The sequence below is a fragment of the Halichondria panicea genome, chromosome 2 (genome assembly GCF_963675165.1).
Source record: "Halichondria panicea chromosome 2, odHalPani1.1, whole genome shotgun sequence".
Lineage (NCBI taxonomy): Eukaryota > Metazoa > Porifera > Demospongiae > Suberitida > Halichondriidae > Halichondria > Halichondria panicea.
In genome coordinates this window covers 1,521,561-1,536,470 of record NC_087378.1, presented here as the reverse complement: position 1 = coordinate 1,536,470, position 14,910 = coordinate 1,521,561, and the positions used below count along the sequence as shown (strand labels likewise).

Below are 14,910 nucleotides of genomic sequence, written 5' to 3'. Positions count from 1 at the left end.
ACAAAACTAAAGCCAGTGCATACTGGAGAGGGGGGTGTGGCTGGTTGCACTCTAGTGGGAGGGGCTCATTGTGGTTGTTGCAGCACTTGAGCAATTAGCCTCGATCCCAGGCCGCTCTTGAGGCCTTGTGAAGGAGGCTATTGAGCAATGTGCTATGCTGACTCGACAAGATACTTGGGTGTCTCCAATTAGAAACTAAAAAGCCACCGTGAAAAAAGCCATTAGCACCTCTCTCTGCCCATCTCTAGTTCTAGCTCTATTCTCTCTCTATTGCTGTTCATAATGGGACTTGAAGCTACTGTCATATGGTAAGCTATAGATCAGTGAATACACCACATAGCCTTAGCTCACCTTTAACACCTGTACTATACTACTACAGTATATATTATAGAATTGTCTCCTTCATTCCCCAGTGTTGACAACAGTGAGTGGATGCGTAATGGTGACTTCATTCCCACAAGACTCCAGGCACAACAAGACGCTGTCAATGCAGTTTGTCACATGAAGACCAGACAGAATCAGGAGAACAGTGTTGGACTACTCTCACTAGCAGAGTATGTGAGGGTGTGTGTGTTGGAAGTTGGAAGTGTGAGGGTGTGGGCGGTGTGTATAGGCAGTGTAAATACGTGAGGGTGTGAGTAGTGTGTGTCTGGGTGTGGTTTGGGTGCAGTGTTTTCTAGAAGGTATGTCTAATATCCACTGGACCCCTCCGTACAGTACCCAGTTGCGTGTGACCCTCACCAATGACAACAATAAGATTTTCAAGGCTCTGCAGGCTGTCGAGCCAGCTGGCAGAATAAATTTTGTCACTGGAGTCAGAATCGCTCATGTAAGCTAATTTAATTCCACACACTCTGTTTTCATGTATTAAATTCTCTCAATTTTTTGGCACTATCTGTGTCTCCCCACAGCTTTCCCTAAAGCACCGACAGAACAAGAACCAGAAAATGAGGATCATTGTGTTTGTGGGCAGTCCAGTCGGTTCCGAAGAGAAAGAGGTACTTCAAGTACTCCTGTGCTTGTATGCATTGCATATCCAATTATCCTACAGCTTGTACGATTGGCCAAGAGGCTGAAGAAGGAGAAGGTCAGTGTGGACATCATCAACTTCGGAGAAGAGGTAAATTGTTTTGTTCACTTAATGAAGAAGTATTATTATCCTCACATTCTCAGGACGTGAACAATAACAAACTGTCCACCTTCATTAACACTATCAATGGGAAGGAGAAGACATGGTAAATACTAATACATGTATGACAACCACAGTACTTTACAGTGTCCCCCACCCCAGTCACCTTGTAACTGCTCTGCCAGGCCCCCTGCTGTCCGAGGTCCTCCTCTCCTCCCCTATCCTAGCCGGGGAGGACGGTGCTCCCCTCGCTCCCATGGGACAGGGGTTCGAGTTTGGCATTGACCCCTCAGAGGACCCTGAGCTAGCTATGGTGAGATATTTATGCACTAATGGATGACCTCTAACCCCCCGCCTCACAGGCTCTGAGGGTGTCAATGGAAGAACAGCGACACAGACAAGAAGAAGATGCCAGGAAAGTGCAAGTAGACTCAATTCAGGGGATGGAAACGGACGCTGGAGGTATGTCTCTTGTCATTCAGCAGCGCTTAGGTGACTGTTTGTTTGTTTGTTTCTTCACACAGTGATATCAGGTGGAGAGATCAGTGGAGGAGTGCTGGCACAAGCTGAGGAGACAGACTTACCGTACAATCCAGTAAGAGAGCATCATACTTTTAGCAGATTACTCATATGCTTTGTCTCAATCTACAGGATATGCAGTTGAACCAAGGAGTCTCTGTGAGTACTTAGTGTCACACTTGCCATTTCATGGATTTGCTTTTCTACGTAGTTACCTTTGACTGTTTTCAAGAGTTAAATGGACTTGCATTTTTAATTATTGTTGTGTGTACACTATGTTATATCCCCTCTTCCTGTGTTCAGAATGTGTCTACAATGACAGAGGAGGACCAAATGGCACTGGCTCTACAGATGTCCATGGCTGTGATGGACGATGACCAGCAAGCTATGGACACTGAGGAACAGGTGAGGAGGGCTCAGTGGTACTAACCTTTTGTAGCTCGAGGATTTGTATGTCTTCCCATAATATTCCCTCCCACTTTTACAACACTTTGGTACCGTACACTCACACACTTCACATGCATACAAACACTAACATTATATACATTCCCCTCTCCCCCCCACACACACGCACGCACACACACACACAGGCGGATGACCCTGACGATGAGGACTTGATGCAAAATCCTGAGTTTCTCCACTCTGTGCTCAGCTCTCTGCCGGGGGTCAACCCCGAGGAGGCACTCCACAACCTAGAGCAGATGACTGACCAGGGGGACAAGAGCAAGGTAGGTGTGGTTCATGGGCGTGGTTAACATGACCTACATTACAACTAATTAACATACTTAACCTTGCAGACAAAACGTACTTTTGTATGCTTATGCCATAATTGAATTTGTTAATGGTGTCTGTGTAATATAATTTATAGGCAACTTCATCGGCGTAAGTAGTACTACAGTCATTGATTTGCAACACACACACACACATGCAGGATAAAAAAGATGACAAGAAGTGATGAATGAACCATTGTACATAATCTGAACTGATACAGTACTAGAATCATTATGCTAAAATATCTATTGGCATTTATCTATGCTTGTTATTATAAACATCAAAAATTGTAATGTCTTTGGCACACATACCACGGACAGCAGCAAAAAATAATAAGAGAGTGTTGCCTAACAACAGTGATCACTTTGTGCAAACTGCACACAATACAGTTTCTCCAGACAAATAACCACTGCATGTTGGACAGGAAATATCTATCAGTTTCAGATCGTTGAGGTTGCTATTCCAGTCAATGTCCTTAGCAACCTTGCCATTCAAGCAGACCACATCAGAGTTAGCGGTACTCACAGCGTACCCACTGTACTCAGTAGACCATTCACTAGGACACACTCCAGTTCCTAGTTGCACGAACATAGAGGTCTTGTTTTCAGCATCACACTGTGCACACTTGAGGTTGAAAAGGTGCTGGTAAATGGGGTACGACACTGGAACCAGTCTGTGCTTGGTGGAGCCTTTACCAATACTGAATGAGGGTTTAGAATTGGTAGGCACACAGAGGAGGTTGTTGTTCATGCCAACATTGAATGCAAGGCCTTTGTGTAGGAGCTTTGATTGCGGAGGACACAGACTCTCTCCCCAACGAATGAAGGTTACACCTGCAAATACACGGTATGTATCAGCATACATACATTGTCAATGATCGAATAAATATACACATTCCAAGACAATTAAGCTCACCTCTTGGACCAGGAGTACCCCTTGGTCCAGGTTGACCAGTGTTGCCAACTGGACCCACGTCCCCATCATCACCTTTGCTCCCTTTCTCCCCCGTTGGCCCCTCCACTGGCTCACTCGTAGGGTAACTTATGTCTCCTTTGTCTCCTGGGGGTGGTAGAAGCATAAGCAGTAGGTACATTGATTGAATATTGCACAAGTATAAGTAATTTTAATAGATATGCTTGCCCATCGCATAGGTGTTGAGTACCCTATACCTTTTATTCCATCCATTCCAGGAGGTCCAGGCGCACCTCTCAGCCCCACCCCCGGGATTCCTTGCTCTCCCTTTTGTCCTTTCTCAACTGGAAAATGCACATATCATAATGTAAAAGATTCACGAGAGTTTTATTTCCTTACATGTTTCGGTACCACCAAGGCAGAAAGACTGCAGTATACTCTTAGCTTCGATCACACTGAGCTGATCCACAGTTAGTACTCCTACTCTGAGTTTGTACAACAAGGCAGGATTAAAGCTGTAAGCACTCCTCTTGTCCGTGTCATCTGTATTTTCATGTGCTTCGTCCCCCAGACTGGCTGTGATCTGGCTGCATATTCCCAGGTACAAAGAGTTGGTACATCTGGAGTGGCAGACACCAGGAACACCCTTTTCACCTGCAACATTGATGCACAGAATAAGAAGTAAAAAAAAAAGGAACGACTAATATAGTTAGTTGTATACTCACCCTTGTTTGCTCTGTAAATTGCAGGCCCAGGGTACCCCCTTAATCCTTTCTCTCCTTTCTCACAGACTGAGTGAAACCCCATGGGAACAAGAACACCTGTAATGGTTGGTTATAATTATAGGTACACACAGTGAGTACCTCTCTCACCTGACACCAGTGTGCACAGATCAATCACAACCAGCAACAGAGTAATCCTTGCATTAGTGGAGAGTGGCATCTCTATTTCTTACTATTATAGCTAGCTCACTTAATAGCTACAGTGTGGTTGCAAGCTTTTTATATAACCCCCTAGTAATGTGTCTTGTCTACAGTTAGCAATTGAAGTGGGTAGGTAACTGCTTCCCAGCCAAAATAACCACCCTCAGCTCTATTATTCCAGCTATGAACACACAGTATTAGTTTGACCATAGATAATAGATTTCTGTGCTCTATTATCTATGGTTTGACTTATTGTGAGAACCTATATGTAAGGAATGCAGAAACGTAAAGCACGAAATACAAATAGAGAGAGTGTCTGAAAGGAGACATGGTTTACACAGCTGCTAGAGTCTCAGTTTCGGACTGGAGATTGATAAGAGTGTTACTAGAAGTGACTAAGTCTGTGATGGAAACTCTTCCTCTCTGTTTGATAAAGGTGGCCACAGCCTCTAGCTCTTCTTGGGATATGAAGATAAATTTTCCACGATCATCAATCACCCCTGTCAGCTCTCCCCCTTCCTGTAGGCTTTGGATCCTATCAATGGCTTCCTGTTAGCGTGTGTGCGCGTGTGTGTGTGTTAGAAGAAGGGAGTTAGCATAAACACAAGTCAGTGTTTGGTCTATACTAGTATGGCTACGTACGTGTCCTCTAGGAAAGGTAGTCACGCATGTTTGTTTGTCAACTGTACCTACCTGTGTTTTGAGACCAAACTCTGCAGCAAGGTCTTCCAGGTACACAATCTTGTTTCTTTGTATGTGTTCAATGAAGTCTTTCACTCCCCGGGCCTGTAGACATGGAAACAGACAATTAGGGACATGCGTCATTACACGGAGCAATACGCTAAACCAATATGCTTGATGAGGCACAAACATCAATATACTGATTCAGCAAAGAGCAATCAAAACACAGACTATAAATTTACACAGTACACTTCTCACCTCTGTGTCATCGACTGCCCCCTCTCCCTCGTCCTCCACCATAAAGGCCTCTTTCATTGCCAGGTACTCTTCGTGCTCCTGTCTCTCTTGCTCCACCCTTTGCCTCGCCTCTTCTTCCTCCTATAAATTATACAGATTGGGAAAGAGATCAAATTTTTTTACCTCCTGTTTCTTGCTTTCCTGTTCTTCCTCGTGTTCTTGCTGTCTCTCCTTCTCCCTCAAGGCCTCTCGTTTCTTCTTATCCTCCCTTGCAGCTTCTTCTTGCTACAAATGGCACAGCACTTCAAACATACGCCAACACACTGTCTAGAAGTCACCTCTCTCATGGCTTTTCTCTCAGCCTTCTCCTGAATCCTCTTGAGCTTCTTGGTACCAATCTTTCCGCTCGGTATATTCTCCTCCTCTATACCCTCACCTATACCATCACCTCCATCTCCATCATCCTCTTCACCATCCTCCTCGGGTATTGGCTCCACTTGTCCTCTGGCTCGCTGGACAGCGGCTAATCGAGAGCGGATGTTACGAGAGCGGCGTCTCACACCACCAGTAATGACTGCACTCTCACCACCAACAACTCTGGGACGGGTTTTCTCGATCTCGACTACACAGGGGGCGGGGCATACAGATAAATTATGGGCAATTGATAGCTCAAACTCACTTTTCTTATTTCCAGACAACTGAAAGTAGAGTACCACAAAGAGTGTAAGCACAAATATGGCAATGAGGACAAGCCAAATCACTGGATCCATGATTTTTCCTTCACACAAGATCAATAAGCACAAGCAGCAGCAGGTTAGTTCCTTTTGACCTTTGAACTTCAAACTTTGAATCAAAGCATGTAAGTCGCGGTTGTGTTTCAAGTGTGAATGTTCCGAGGTATAGCCGCGTAGTGGAGTGTGATAGCGGCTTTGTTTCGAAAATCTCCTGCAATGGCTGAAGTTGTCCCCTGTGGCAGTCTTTACTGTCAAAAGAACTGCTACTCACGCCAGCTAACCTCACAAGTGGTCTCCTGCTCACCTGGAAAAGGAGGAGAGTATGAGATTGTGCTGGTTGACACAGTGCTCTTTCCTGAGGGAGGAGGTCAGGTGAGATCATCGGAAAACAATTTATGTGCACAATTTATTTTGCAATTCACTGCAATTCACATCTAATTCCCTAGCCTGATGACAGAGGAACATTGAATGGGCTAGAGGTACATCGTGTAGTGCGCCAGGGGGCCAAAGCAGTACATTTCACCAAAGCCCCCCTGGACGTGGGGGGCAGTGTGAATATTGAGATTGACTGGGGGAGGCGGTTTGACCACATGCAGCAGCACTCAGGACAACACCTCATCACAGCTGTCGCCGATAGGGACCATGGATACAAGACAAAATCATGGTAATACAATATGTCTGTGAGTGTATTATACACCCTCATGTACACACAATACTGTTACAGGTACCTCACTATACACCCTCATGTACACACAATACTGTTACAGGTACCTCACTATACACCCTCATGTACACACAATACTGTTACAGGTACCTCACTATACACCCTCATGTACACACCATACTGTTACAGGTACCTCACTATAGGAGAGACTAACAGGTGCTATATTGAACTGGACACTCCCAAACTGAGCGCTGATGAAATGGAGAGTATTGAGAGGACCTGCAACGAGCTAATTAGACAAGGGGTTCCCATGACACCAATGTGGTACTCTACCAAAGACCCAAAACTGGAAGCTGTAAGTATCACAATTGATGAGCTTGGTATGTTACGTTTATAGCCTCTGCTTTATGCTGAAAATTTACCAGGAGGTATATGTACACCATTGTTACAGCTGTGGATTGCAACATTCCTTTTTAAATTGGACATTCCAAACCTAAGATGGCCTATTGAACCGCTCTCATACTGACAATTTAATGTTGTCCTGCTCACCATTCTCTCATCTCAGGTTCGCTCGAGAGGTCTCCCCGATGACTTTGAAGGCAGTGAGGTGAGAGTGGTGGAGATAGAGGGACTGGACGTCAATATGTGCTGTGGTACCCACGTCTCCAGTCTCAGTCACCTGCAGGTGAGCAGGGTATAGTATTTAATTGTTTTATAGCCCATGAAGTCCCTAGTGGCTTATTATGTCATTTGATTTTAAAGGGACATTTTTTTAATTAATTGATTATTGGTTATACATCAATTACTCTCGCGTATGTGAAGAATCTATCCCTTGTGCTCTCAATGATTACCTAAATTGAATGATTTGACTTGTGCCCTCTTTCATGCATTCAGTGTGTGCAGCTACTGTACTCTGAAAGCAAGAAAGGGTCCACTCTGCTCTATTACATAGTGGGAAACAGAATCCTCGGCTACACAAAGAGAGCGTTTGCTAATGAAACAGCCTTGAATAAACTGCTCAGGTACCGTACGTGTATGAAGGGACTGACTTGTTTATGCCTGATTTATTTACCCCTGTCATTGGGTGTAATAGACAAATCCAATTTCACAGCTGGTTACATTTTGTACATTTTTGAAATTATGATCCAATTGCTCACATTTATATTTTTATTCTTTGATCTCACAACTCACACGCACAGTGTAAGTATGACTGAGCATGTGGACGCAGTAGAAAAAGCACAGAAAAACAGTCGTATTACAAGCAAGGCTTGTAGGAACCAACTGCGGGAGATAGCCCAGCTCCTAGTGTACAAGCACCTGCATAGTGCGCCAAGGGATCCTGTGGCGTGTGTGCATCGTGATGATGGGGACAATGAGTTCATGAACGTAATGGCTAATGGACTCACTGCAGAGGTATTAACTGTTGGCGCGGAATTTTGTTGAATACCACTTTCTACTACATGTATATAGTGCAATGAGCGCATTTATTCATTGTTATCTGCAGGGGGTCACAGTGCTGGTGACTGTGGGGGGTAGCAGTGGGCCGGGGCAGGTGCTTCTTGCAGGGGAAAGCGATTTTGTTGCAGCATTGGGTCCAAAGTAAGTTTAGCTGCCCTACTGCGATTCGCTAAATACTCCTCCTGAATTCTCTCATATTGAATTGTTTACAGAGTTATGGATGTTCTGGATGGCAAAGGTGGTGGTCGGAAAGGTCGTTTCCAAGGCAAAGTATCGAAGTTAGAGAAGAGAGGAGAAGCTGAAGAACTTTTGAGAAAAAATATGAAGGACTGACTATTAGAGAGTGCAGTGACTATTAATTTATGTTGTGCTGTTTCTGTTCATTGATTGTGGCTTGAGCAAAGAATGTTTCTGCTAATCATTGTGTGTGAGCCACGCCCCCTTTTATTTGCTTACATGAGCAACTCCCACTCACACAGTCTTGTATATAGCTAGCTATAAGCTTCTGAGAAAAGTAATCCGACTACTGACTAAGTAGAGAGAGAGCTGAAGAATACAGCAAGCATCAAGCATCTTAGTTTACTCTGTGTCTGCGAGTTTTGAGCAAGGTGAGACCATAAATACTAGTATAACGTGGTGTATAGTAGATACAGATCTACATGTGGTCATGTAAGCTAGCTAGCTGTGCATGCATGATTGGAGTCCATTGTGCTTGATTAGAGTTATATCACCTACAACTTTGTCCATCCTTCCTACTGCTACATCTGACATGAGACATGTGCAACGAATAGAGTCTACTCTCTAGAGTTACTCTTCTCCATAATTATTATTACTTTAAAGTCTGCGTACATTTTAACCGGACACTAGTTTTAGCGCATATAATTGTTAACTAGCGTATTGTCTCTGTACTGTATAAAAGCCTCTTTTTGCTATCCCATATAGCCACTAATAACATGTTGATGATCAATATAATTATTCCCTGGGGCTTTATAAGTTGCTGTGAATATGATTCGCATCACTGGTTTTGGTTGCTCTCATGATAATAATTATAGCTAAGAAGCATACCACCCTTAGTACGGTTTGTCTCATTGAATAGAATGCAATATCCCAATAGATATAAATTATCATTCAATCTCTCGTTCATGCACTTTAAACCTGACTGGCTCGTATAGAAACAAAATAGTAATGGCTCAAATTTCACAAGACGTATTCTTTCCCACATAGTGTACAAAACATGTCATAGTTGCTGAAATCCATTCCCCCAGGGTATATGTATGTGTATTAATTTAGTGAGATCAAATCGTAGGATCAGTGATATTGAATAGCTGCTTCACACCTGGTGAAACTTGCGTCAGTGTAACCTCTGTGAGCACACACTCCCAGGCTCCTCAAATAACTATTGGCTGGAGAGTAATTCGAGAATTCCATTGTAGGCCCAATAATTAATTAGGATAAAACGTGTATTGTAACGGGATCGTATTTGATATGCCGTTAAATTTATGAAATCATATTCGTCTAACTGTCTCTAGTGATAAATTTTAATTATCAAGTGGGAGCATTTGTGAGATCATGTCGGGAGCTTTTGTTGTTGTGTCTACTCCCCTTCAGTTAGCTATCAGAGCATGCAATACTCAATGATTCAACTACCATTTAAGCATTATCTCACTCAATGCCCTCAAGCTTGTAAGCAAACAGAGCGTGTCCTCCCACTGACTTATTCACACAGCAGGTGGACACAATCAATAGGAGCGTTCCTCAACCATGAAACAAGCTTCTCGTATATCTTGAGTGCTTAATAAGTATAGCTAATGAATATCAATCCCGTATCTTTAACTTCAAGTAACCAGAGTTGTTCCCCCTAATTCGTTTCCTAGGCTTTCAAAGGAATTATGGAATGTTCTTGGAATATTGAACAGCCAATGGAGTACTGTATATGCGTGACTTTGTTTTGATAACTTTCTTCACTAAACAAACATTTAATTGGTGCTCTATTCTCTCGTGCAAAATTGTGATGAAACTTGAGCTCATTCTGCTCATTCTGAATCACTGTAATTACTCGTAACGGGTACACATTCTTTTTTGGAGGATTGATTCGTTCACCATCTGCCTCTAATACAATGATAACTTTGTGTTATGACAATCCTCTAGTTACACTCTCCACCCAAACTCTCCTACGTAAGAATGTGACAACTTACAGCTGTATTTGCTCTATGTAAAGGGTGTCTGGGTCTGGGTTATTAGGGCTAGGCCCCAAAGGATTGCAGTAATTGTGTTGTCTCGAGGAAGGTTATTGTTCAACTAACAGTTCTCCCCCAACCCTCTTATATCTGGTGACCTTATATGGTTTCTCAGTTCAAGGGGTAACTTGAAAGTAGTCAACAAAACTGTTCTTATGTGTATAAGTTTAAAATTGTTTTATCTATTTGTAATTTGAGCCCACAATTAAGTTGTCTGTTCCAATTGACTGTTGTATAGAGTTATTATCCACTTGACTGCACTCTTCAAACTTGAATGTCTCTAGCCCACATGCTGTAATTATTGTTTGCAAAACAAGAGAAACATCGGAAGTGAAGGCAATGACCTGTGTCCCTATCAACTAGCATCCCTCCACATTCAACATAATGGTCAAAGAACTTGTGAAACATTATCCTCACTATTTAAATATTCTTGGTAACTGCCTTGTATACATTATTATTCACTCCCTCTATTCAAAATCACTCACACGCAGGAAAAATGCAGAGAATGAAGAAATGGTTTGGGCGCCGAATAGGCAGCACCGAGAGCCTCAATCAAATCACGGGCCCCAGCACACTCAACCAACCTCATTACCTCCTTTCCAAGACCGAATACGAACTCACGTCTATCAAAATCAAACAGTTGCTGGAAAGAAAACTATACCAAAAAGTGGTGGACACTCTTCGAGAGCAACCGTCTACCTTTGTGCTCAAGTGTCTTGAGAGTTTTCCATTTCGTGCTCTAAACAAAGCCGTGCCAGAAGCTTTCCCCATCTGGGAGACATTGCTGACTAAGCTCCATAACTCTGAAGATGGATATATTCCCGAGTTCCCATACAAGTCTTGTGACGAGCTGGTGCTGAGAATCGCTTGGCTGATTGAAACGCGTGATGAAAAATCGCCAGAAGGACAGGAGCTAGTGTTGTCTTGTAGGAGAGTCCTCAAATGTGTCTACATGCAATACAACGGAGTGTTGGAGCGCCTGTATAAAGAGCATGACCGAGTTCAGCACTCACTGTACACTCTAGGTCTACACATACCATTGGGGAGTGATGCTCGAACTGCTTTGTCTCTGCAACAGGCAATCAAAAACGAAGTCAACGGGTTTCTAGTCGATTTGAGCGATGCAAAAGAACGACTTGTAGAGATCATCGATAAGGAAGAAGTCACACTGAATGAGATATTGCAGGAAGACAATAAAGTGGAAATTGTCTCAGGCTCTGATGAGGACAGCGGTGATGATGGAGGGGTGACAATTAGGTACCAGAACTTCCCACAAGCTCCAAATCCGAACCAAGTCCAACTGCAGGAGAGACTCTACCAAAACCAGTGTGTGCTAACTTGTCTACAGCCCGGCAGGAGAATGGGGAGTCTGCCAGAATTGATGGAGATTCTCAGCGAACGAATAAGAGGGGACAAAGAAGTGCTTGCAGTGTTTGGCAGTGTACGACAGAGAAGTGGCGGCATTACTGACAGTGAGTCTATTGAACCTTGGCTGAGACGCCATCAACACTCTATCGAATGTACAATTGGCATGATCAAGGATATCGAGAAAGACCTTGAGATCAAAATCCTGAAATCCGAATCTCCAGCTCAGTTTAATTTGAGACACAGAGAAATGAATGGGATTGCTGACGAAGACATGTCTACAAATATGGCGAGACCCCGGAGCAGAAGTAACGAGCACTCACACTCACCTCCCATTAATCGAAGGCACTCGTCAGTTATTGCAGGAACAACCAGTACTACATGGGGAGAAGATGCAGACACACGAATTGGTCTGAGTGAAAGAACTGACAGAAATCGATTATCAGTTACCTATCGACCACGATCGGCTTCTCCTAACAAGATACTTCGAGTCAATGGCGGTCCACCAGTGCGTTCTCCAAGTTCAAAGTCCATGAGCTCAAGCAATGGCAGTAATAGCGATATCATTGGAGCAGTCCAATCAAGTTCAAGTATTGGAGCAGTCCAATCAAGTTCAAGTATAGGAGACATCCATTCCACTAACAAATCTGATATGCTCGCATTTACTCGAGTCCAATCGCTGAAGACGAATCATTCTGTACAGGTGTTCGCTGGAAAGAGAAAGTTGTCAGTAAAATCTCGAAACAGCTGGAACGCTCTCTCTAGCTCTAAGTCCACGGGGAATGTGAGTAGTGTCAAGAAACAGAAGAGCTTGTTTCGCAGTGAGTCTGAAGAAGTAGGACCGTGGGAGAGACAGGTCAGTCTGTTATGTCTTGTAATGTAATTGTATCCCATTATAGAATTACACAATTGCACCTGCTGGTTGATTCCAAGCCAGAAAAATGCACGTACATGTATATAAGCTTGAAATTGCATTCTTTAATTTCGTATGGTTCATTTCAGCCATTTTAGTAGCTAGGCTAATTAATTTTATCGATAATGATCGCATGTTATTATGTTTGCAGTTGAGTGTGGACTCACAGCACATACATGTAGGACACTACATGCTGATCCAGCAAGAACTAGAAGCCAAGACAAAGGAGTTACGATTTACTAGAGAGCAACTCCACGAGCTCAGACGAAGAGAGAGAGAACTCACTGACAGGTGTGCATATTAACTACCTATATATAGCTACTGTTTTGCATTTTTTTACAATGAAATGAGCATGTGCATGCAATACAGTACAGCGTACTTTTTAATGTGCTTTGATGTCTTTAATAATTTGATACTTGTTCATTACATGTACGCAGCTAGTTCAAGAATGTATAAGTGTACAAATTGACTCTTATTTTTTTGGCAGACTCTCAGAGCAAGCACAGAGACACTTGCACGATGGTGAGAAGTTTGAGGACATTCAACTAGGCCTCAACAGACCAACACTGGTTGTGATGCGCTACCAAGAGCTGTTCTCACAGGGAAGAGTGGAGGCTGTGGATGCGATTGAAGCACTACAGTTTACCGGAGAGATGGAAGACTCGGGGGAAGAGGAGAACAAACTGTTTGCAGCACAGTATGTACTGGATGCATTGGAGGTGAGTCCAGTGATGCGGAAAAAGTGGAGCAATGCATAGGAATACAGTACATAGATGTTGACATGTAATTCTAACCCACCTTCACGCCCTCAAAATACACTCCCTCCCTGTAGTTTGCTTACAAGATGTCCTGTTTACACCTCCATCGGGTGAGACAAGAGTGGCGCTCCACTCTGGGGGTCGAGGGAGAGTGTGAAGACAGTGTAGCCACGAGACAACTGGAGTCAGCAATTGGGCTCTATCTGAGAAGGATCTGCTCCTCTAAAGATGTCACTGATATCACAAAGGTGAGTTTTGAGTAGGTGTATAATTAACGAGTGATTAATCCTATTCATTCTGTACATTCTTTTTTAACAATTCCCATGCTAATTATGGCCGTAGACTAATAGGCCTTAACTTCATTAGCCTTCTGGAAAGTAATGTATGTATGTATGTATATAGTTAGTGTCCTAGTATGAACGCCCACCGATTTGCACAAAATTAATGCCACATAATGAGTGATAAACATCGCCTTAATTCTCACTATAATTATTATGCCTCGGTGCGCATGCGCAAGCGAGGTATACGGTAGTGTGTTTGTGTGTGTGTGTGTGTGTGTGTGTGTGTAGACCGCTACAGCTGCTCAAGGATGAATCAAGTGCAAGTAAGAGTTTCTATAGGCTTCTAGTCATGTTTACTTGGATTTTAATTCGTGGATTTGCAAAATAATGCTTCGTTCTCGAGTTATGCCTAGTTTTGCTTACTTGGAATGCTATTGCAGCCTTTTCAGAAGAGTCCGTAGCAAAACTTGTTCACCGAGTGTTACTACTCTACTTAGTAGTTAGCTCTGCATAATTAGAACGCTAGCTATTGGTAGCTGCAAGAGTGAGCAGAGAGCTGCAAGGCTCTGCTGACTTGCAGCCATAATTTTAGATTTGAACTTTTGGCATCGATCGTTTTTAACAACAATCATAGTTGATCATTACCCACTACTCGGTTGATTGCATGCAGCAAAATTAAAGATGTTCATCATGATCAATGTGTGTATAAAAGCTAGCTATTAGTAGTTTTATTTTATGTAGCTTTGGCACCTCCACCGAGGCATCAGCACCTGCGGTGCTTTCATATTAAAATTGTAATCATTCACAGGGAGTGGAGGACCTCCTGGAAAAGAAATATGGCCAATATCCAGTGTTTGCTCAGGCCAAGGAGGTGGAAGCAGTAAAGAGCTACATTGTGGAGTGTTCTAAGGTGTGCTGGGACCTCTGTGTTCAGACCCCCGCCATGATCATCAACTCAACTGAAACTGTCTACAATGATGAACTGCATCAGCGATTCTTCAACTCTAACAAAGATTCATGTGACATTATTATGTATCTCTGGCCCACTTTGTTGCAAGAGTCCCTTGGGGGTATTATGTTATTAGTGAAAGGCTGGGTACAAACTTAATAATTAAAGCACCAAATTGTTTTATTTTTGTCGTTATTATTTTTGTCAAGCAAACTAACCATGTAACGTAAACAGGCAAAAGTATTATCGGACCTTTTGTTTGCATCATTATAATTGTAATGTGCACGTGAATTAAAAAACATTCTGAGCATGGGGAATGAGGACAGAGGACCACTGCTTTAGTTACCAATAGAGTTCTGAGAGGAGTTTCCAGTGCGCA

General features: G+C 43.1%; 5 protein-coding genes across 5 annotated transcripts; 3 read left to right on the top strand and 2 right to left on the bottom strand.

Moving 5' to 3' along the window:
* The first annotated feature begins 146 nt into the window (after positions 1-146).
* On the top strand, positions 147-2,712 carry LOC135331666 (26S proteasome non-ATPase regulatory subunit 4-like). Its single transcript, XM_064526895.1, has 13 exons — positions 147-308; positions 414-554; positions 718-829; positions 912-998; positions 1,052-1,120; positions 1,174-1,235; positions 1,292-1,442; positions 1,492-1,591; positions 1,654-1,724; positions 1,781-1,807; positions 1,952-2,053; positions 2,239-2,376; positions 2,580-2,712. The coding sequence occupies exons 1-13, from the start codon at positions 283-285 to the stop codon at positions 2,601-2,603; spliced, it is 1,110 nt and encodes a 369-aa protein (XP_064382965.1). The 5' UTR covers positions 147-282; the 3' UTR covers positions 2,604-2,712.
* LOC135331665 (short-chain collagen C4-like) lies at positions 2,600-4,494 on the bottom strand. Its single transcript, XM_064526894.1, has 6 exons — positions 4,204-4,494; positions 4,057-4,152; positions 3,731-3,985; positions 3,589-3,675; positions 3,335-3,478; positions 2,600-3,252 (listed from the first exon to the last, which is right to left on the bottom strand). Exons 1-6 carry the CDS (start codon positions 4,271-4,273, stop codon positions 2,780-2,782), a joined length of 1,125 nt encoding a protein of 374 aa, XP_064382964.1. The 5' UTR covers positions 4,274-4,494; the 3' UTR covers positions 2,600-2,779.
* Positions 4,495-4,497: 3 nt separating this feature from the next.
* Positions 4,498-6,027, bottom strand: LOC135331667 (DDRGK domain-containing protein 1-like). Its single transcript, XM_064526896.1, has 6 exons — positions 5,852-6,027; positions 5,511-5,794; positions 5,356-5,457; positions 5,194-5,313; positions 4,948-5,040; positions 4,498-4,803 (listed from the first exon to the last, which is right to left on the bottom strand). The coding sequence occupies exons 1-6, from the start codon at positions 5,940-5,942 to the stop codon at positions 4,588-4,590; spliced, it is 906 nt and encodes a 301-aa protein (XP_064382966.1). The 5' UTR covers positions 5,943-6,027; the 3' UTR covers positions 4,498-4,587.
* A 66-nt stretch (positions 6,028-6,093) lies between these two features.
* LOC135331663 (alanyl-tRNA editing protein Aarsd1-like) lies at positions 6,094-8,637 on the top strand. Its single transcript, XM_064526892.1, has 8 exons — positions 6,094-6,278; positions 6,353-6,570; positions 6,760-6,925; positions 7,136-7,255; positions 7,465-7,592; positions 7,770-7,983; positions 8,075-8,169; positions 8,241-8,637. Exons 1-8 carry the CDS (start codon positions 6,123-6,125, stop codon positions 8,359-8,361), a joined length of 1,218 nt encoding a protein of 405 aa, XP_064382962.1. The 5' UTR covers positions 6,094-6,122; the 3' UTR covers positions 8,362-8,637.
* On the top strand, positions 8,495-14,793 carry LOC135331661 (uncharacterized). Its single transcript, XM_064526889.1, has 6 exons — positions 8,495-8,636; positions 10,757-12,486; positions 12,695-12,834; positions 13,031-13,262; positions 13,376-13,549; positions 14,391-14,793. Exons 2-6 carry the CDS (start codon positions 10,762-10,764, stop codon positions 14,688-14,690), a joined length of 2,571 nt encoding a protein of 856 aa, XP_064382959.1. The 5' UTR covers positions 8,495-8,636; positions 10,757-10,761; the 3' UTR covers positions 14,691-14,793.
* The last annotated feature ends 117 nt before the right edge of the window (positions 14,794-14,910 follow it).

Bases quoted from the DNA above. Each gene is read 5' to 3' on its own strand.
- LOC135331661 (XM_064526889.1), top strand. From the start codon at position 10,762: ATGCAGAGAATGAAGAAATGGTTTGGGCGCCGAATAGGCAGCACCGAG. The intron at 12,487-12,694 runs GTCAGTCTGTTA...TTATGTTTGCAG, and splicing joins TAGGACCGTGGGAGAGACAG to TTGAGTGTGGACTCACAGCA. The intron at 13,263-13,375 runs GTGAGTCCAGTG...CCCTCCCTGTAG, and splicing joins ATGTACTGGATGCATTGGAG to TTTGCTTACAAGATGTCCTG.
- LOC135331665 (XM_064526894.1), bottom strand. From the start codon at position 4,273: ATGCCACTCTCCACTAATGCAAGGATTACTCTGTTGCTGGTTGTGATT. The intron at 3,479-3,588 runs GTATAGGGTACT...TACCACCCCCAG, and splicing joins TGGAATGGATGGAATAAAAG to GAGACAAAGGAGACATAAGT. The intron at 3,253-3,334 runs GTGAGCTTAATT...GTGTATTTGCAG, and splicing joins GGGTACTCCTGGTCCAAGAG to GTGTAACCTTCATTCGTTGG.
- LOC135331663 (XM_064526892.1), top strand. From the start codon at position 6,123: ATGGCTGAAGTTGTCCCCTGTGGCAGTCTTTACTGTCAAAAGAACTGC. The intron at 6,571-6,759 runs GTAATACAATAT...ATACTGTTACAG, and splicing joins GGATACAAGACAAAATCATG to GTACCTCACTATAGGAGAGA. The intron at 7,984-8,074 runs GTATTAACTGTT...TGTTATCTGCAG, and splicing joins CTAATGGACTCACTGCAGAG to GGGGTCACAGTGCTGGTGAC.
- LOC135331667 (XM_064526896.1), bottom strand. From the start codon at position 5,942: ATGGATCCAGTGATTTGGCTTGTCCTCATTGCCATATTTGTGCTTACA. The intron at 5,795-5,851 runs GTGAGTTTGAGC...CCCCCTGTGTAG, and splicing joins GTTGTCTGGAAATAAGAAAA to TCGAGATCGAGAAAACCCGT. The intron at 5,314-5,355 runs GTAAAAAAATTT...TATAATTTATAG, and splicing joins AGGAAAGCAAGAAACAGGAG to GAGGAAGAAGAGGCGAGGCA.
- LOC135331666 (XM_064526895.1), top strand. From the start codon at position 283: ATGGGACTTGAAGCTACTGTCATATG. The intron at 999-1,051 runs GTACTTCAAGTA...ATTATCCTACAG, and splicing joins TCGGTTCCGAAGAGAAAGAG to CTTGTACGATTGGCCAAGAG. The intron at 2,377-2,579 runs GTAGGTGTGGTT...ACACACATGCAG, and splicing joins ACCAGGGGGACAAGAGCAAG to GATAAAAAAGATGACAAGAA.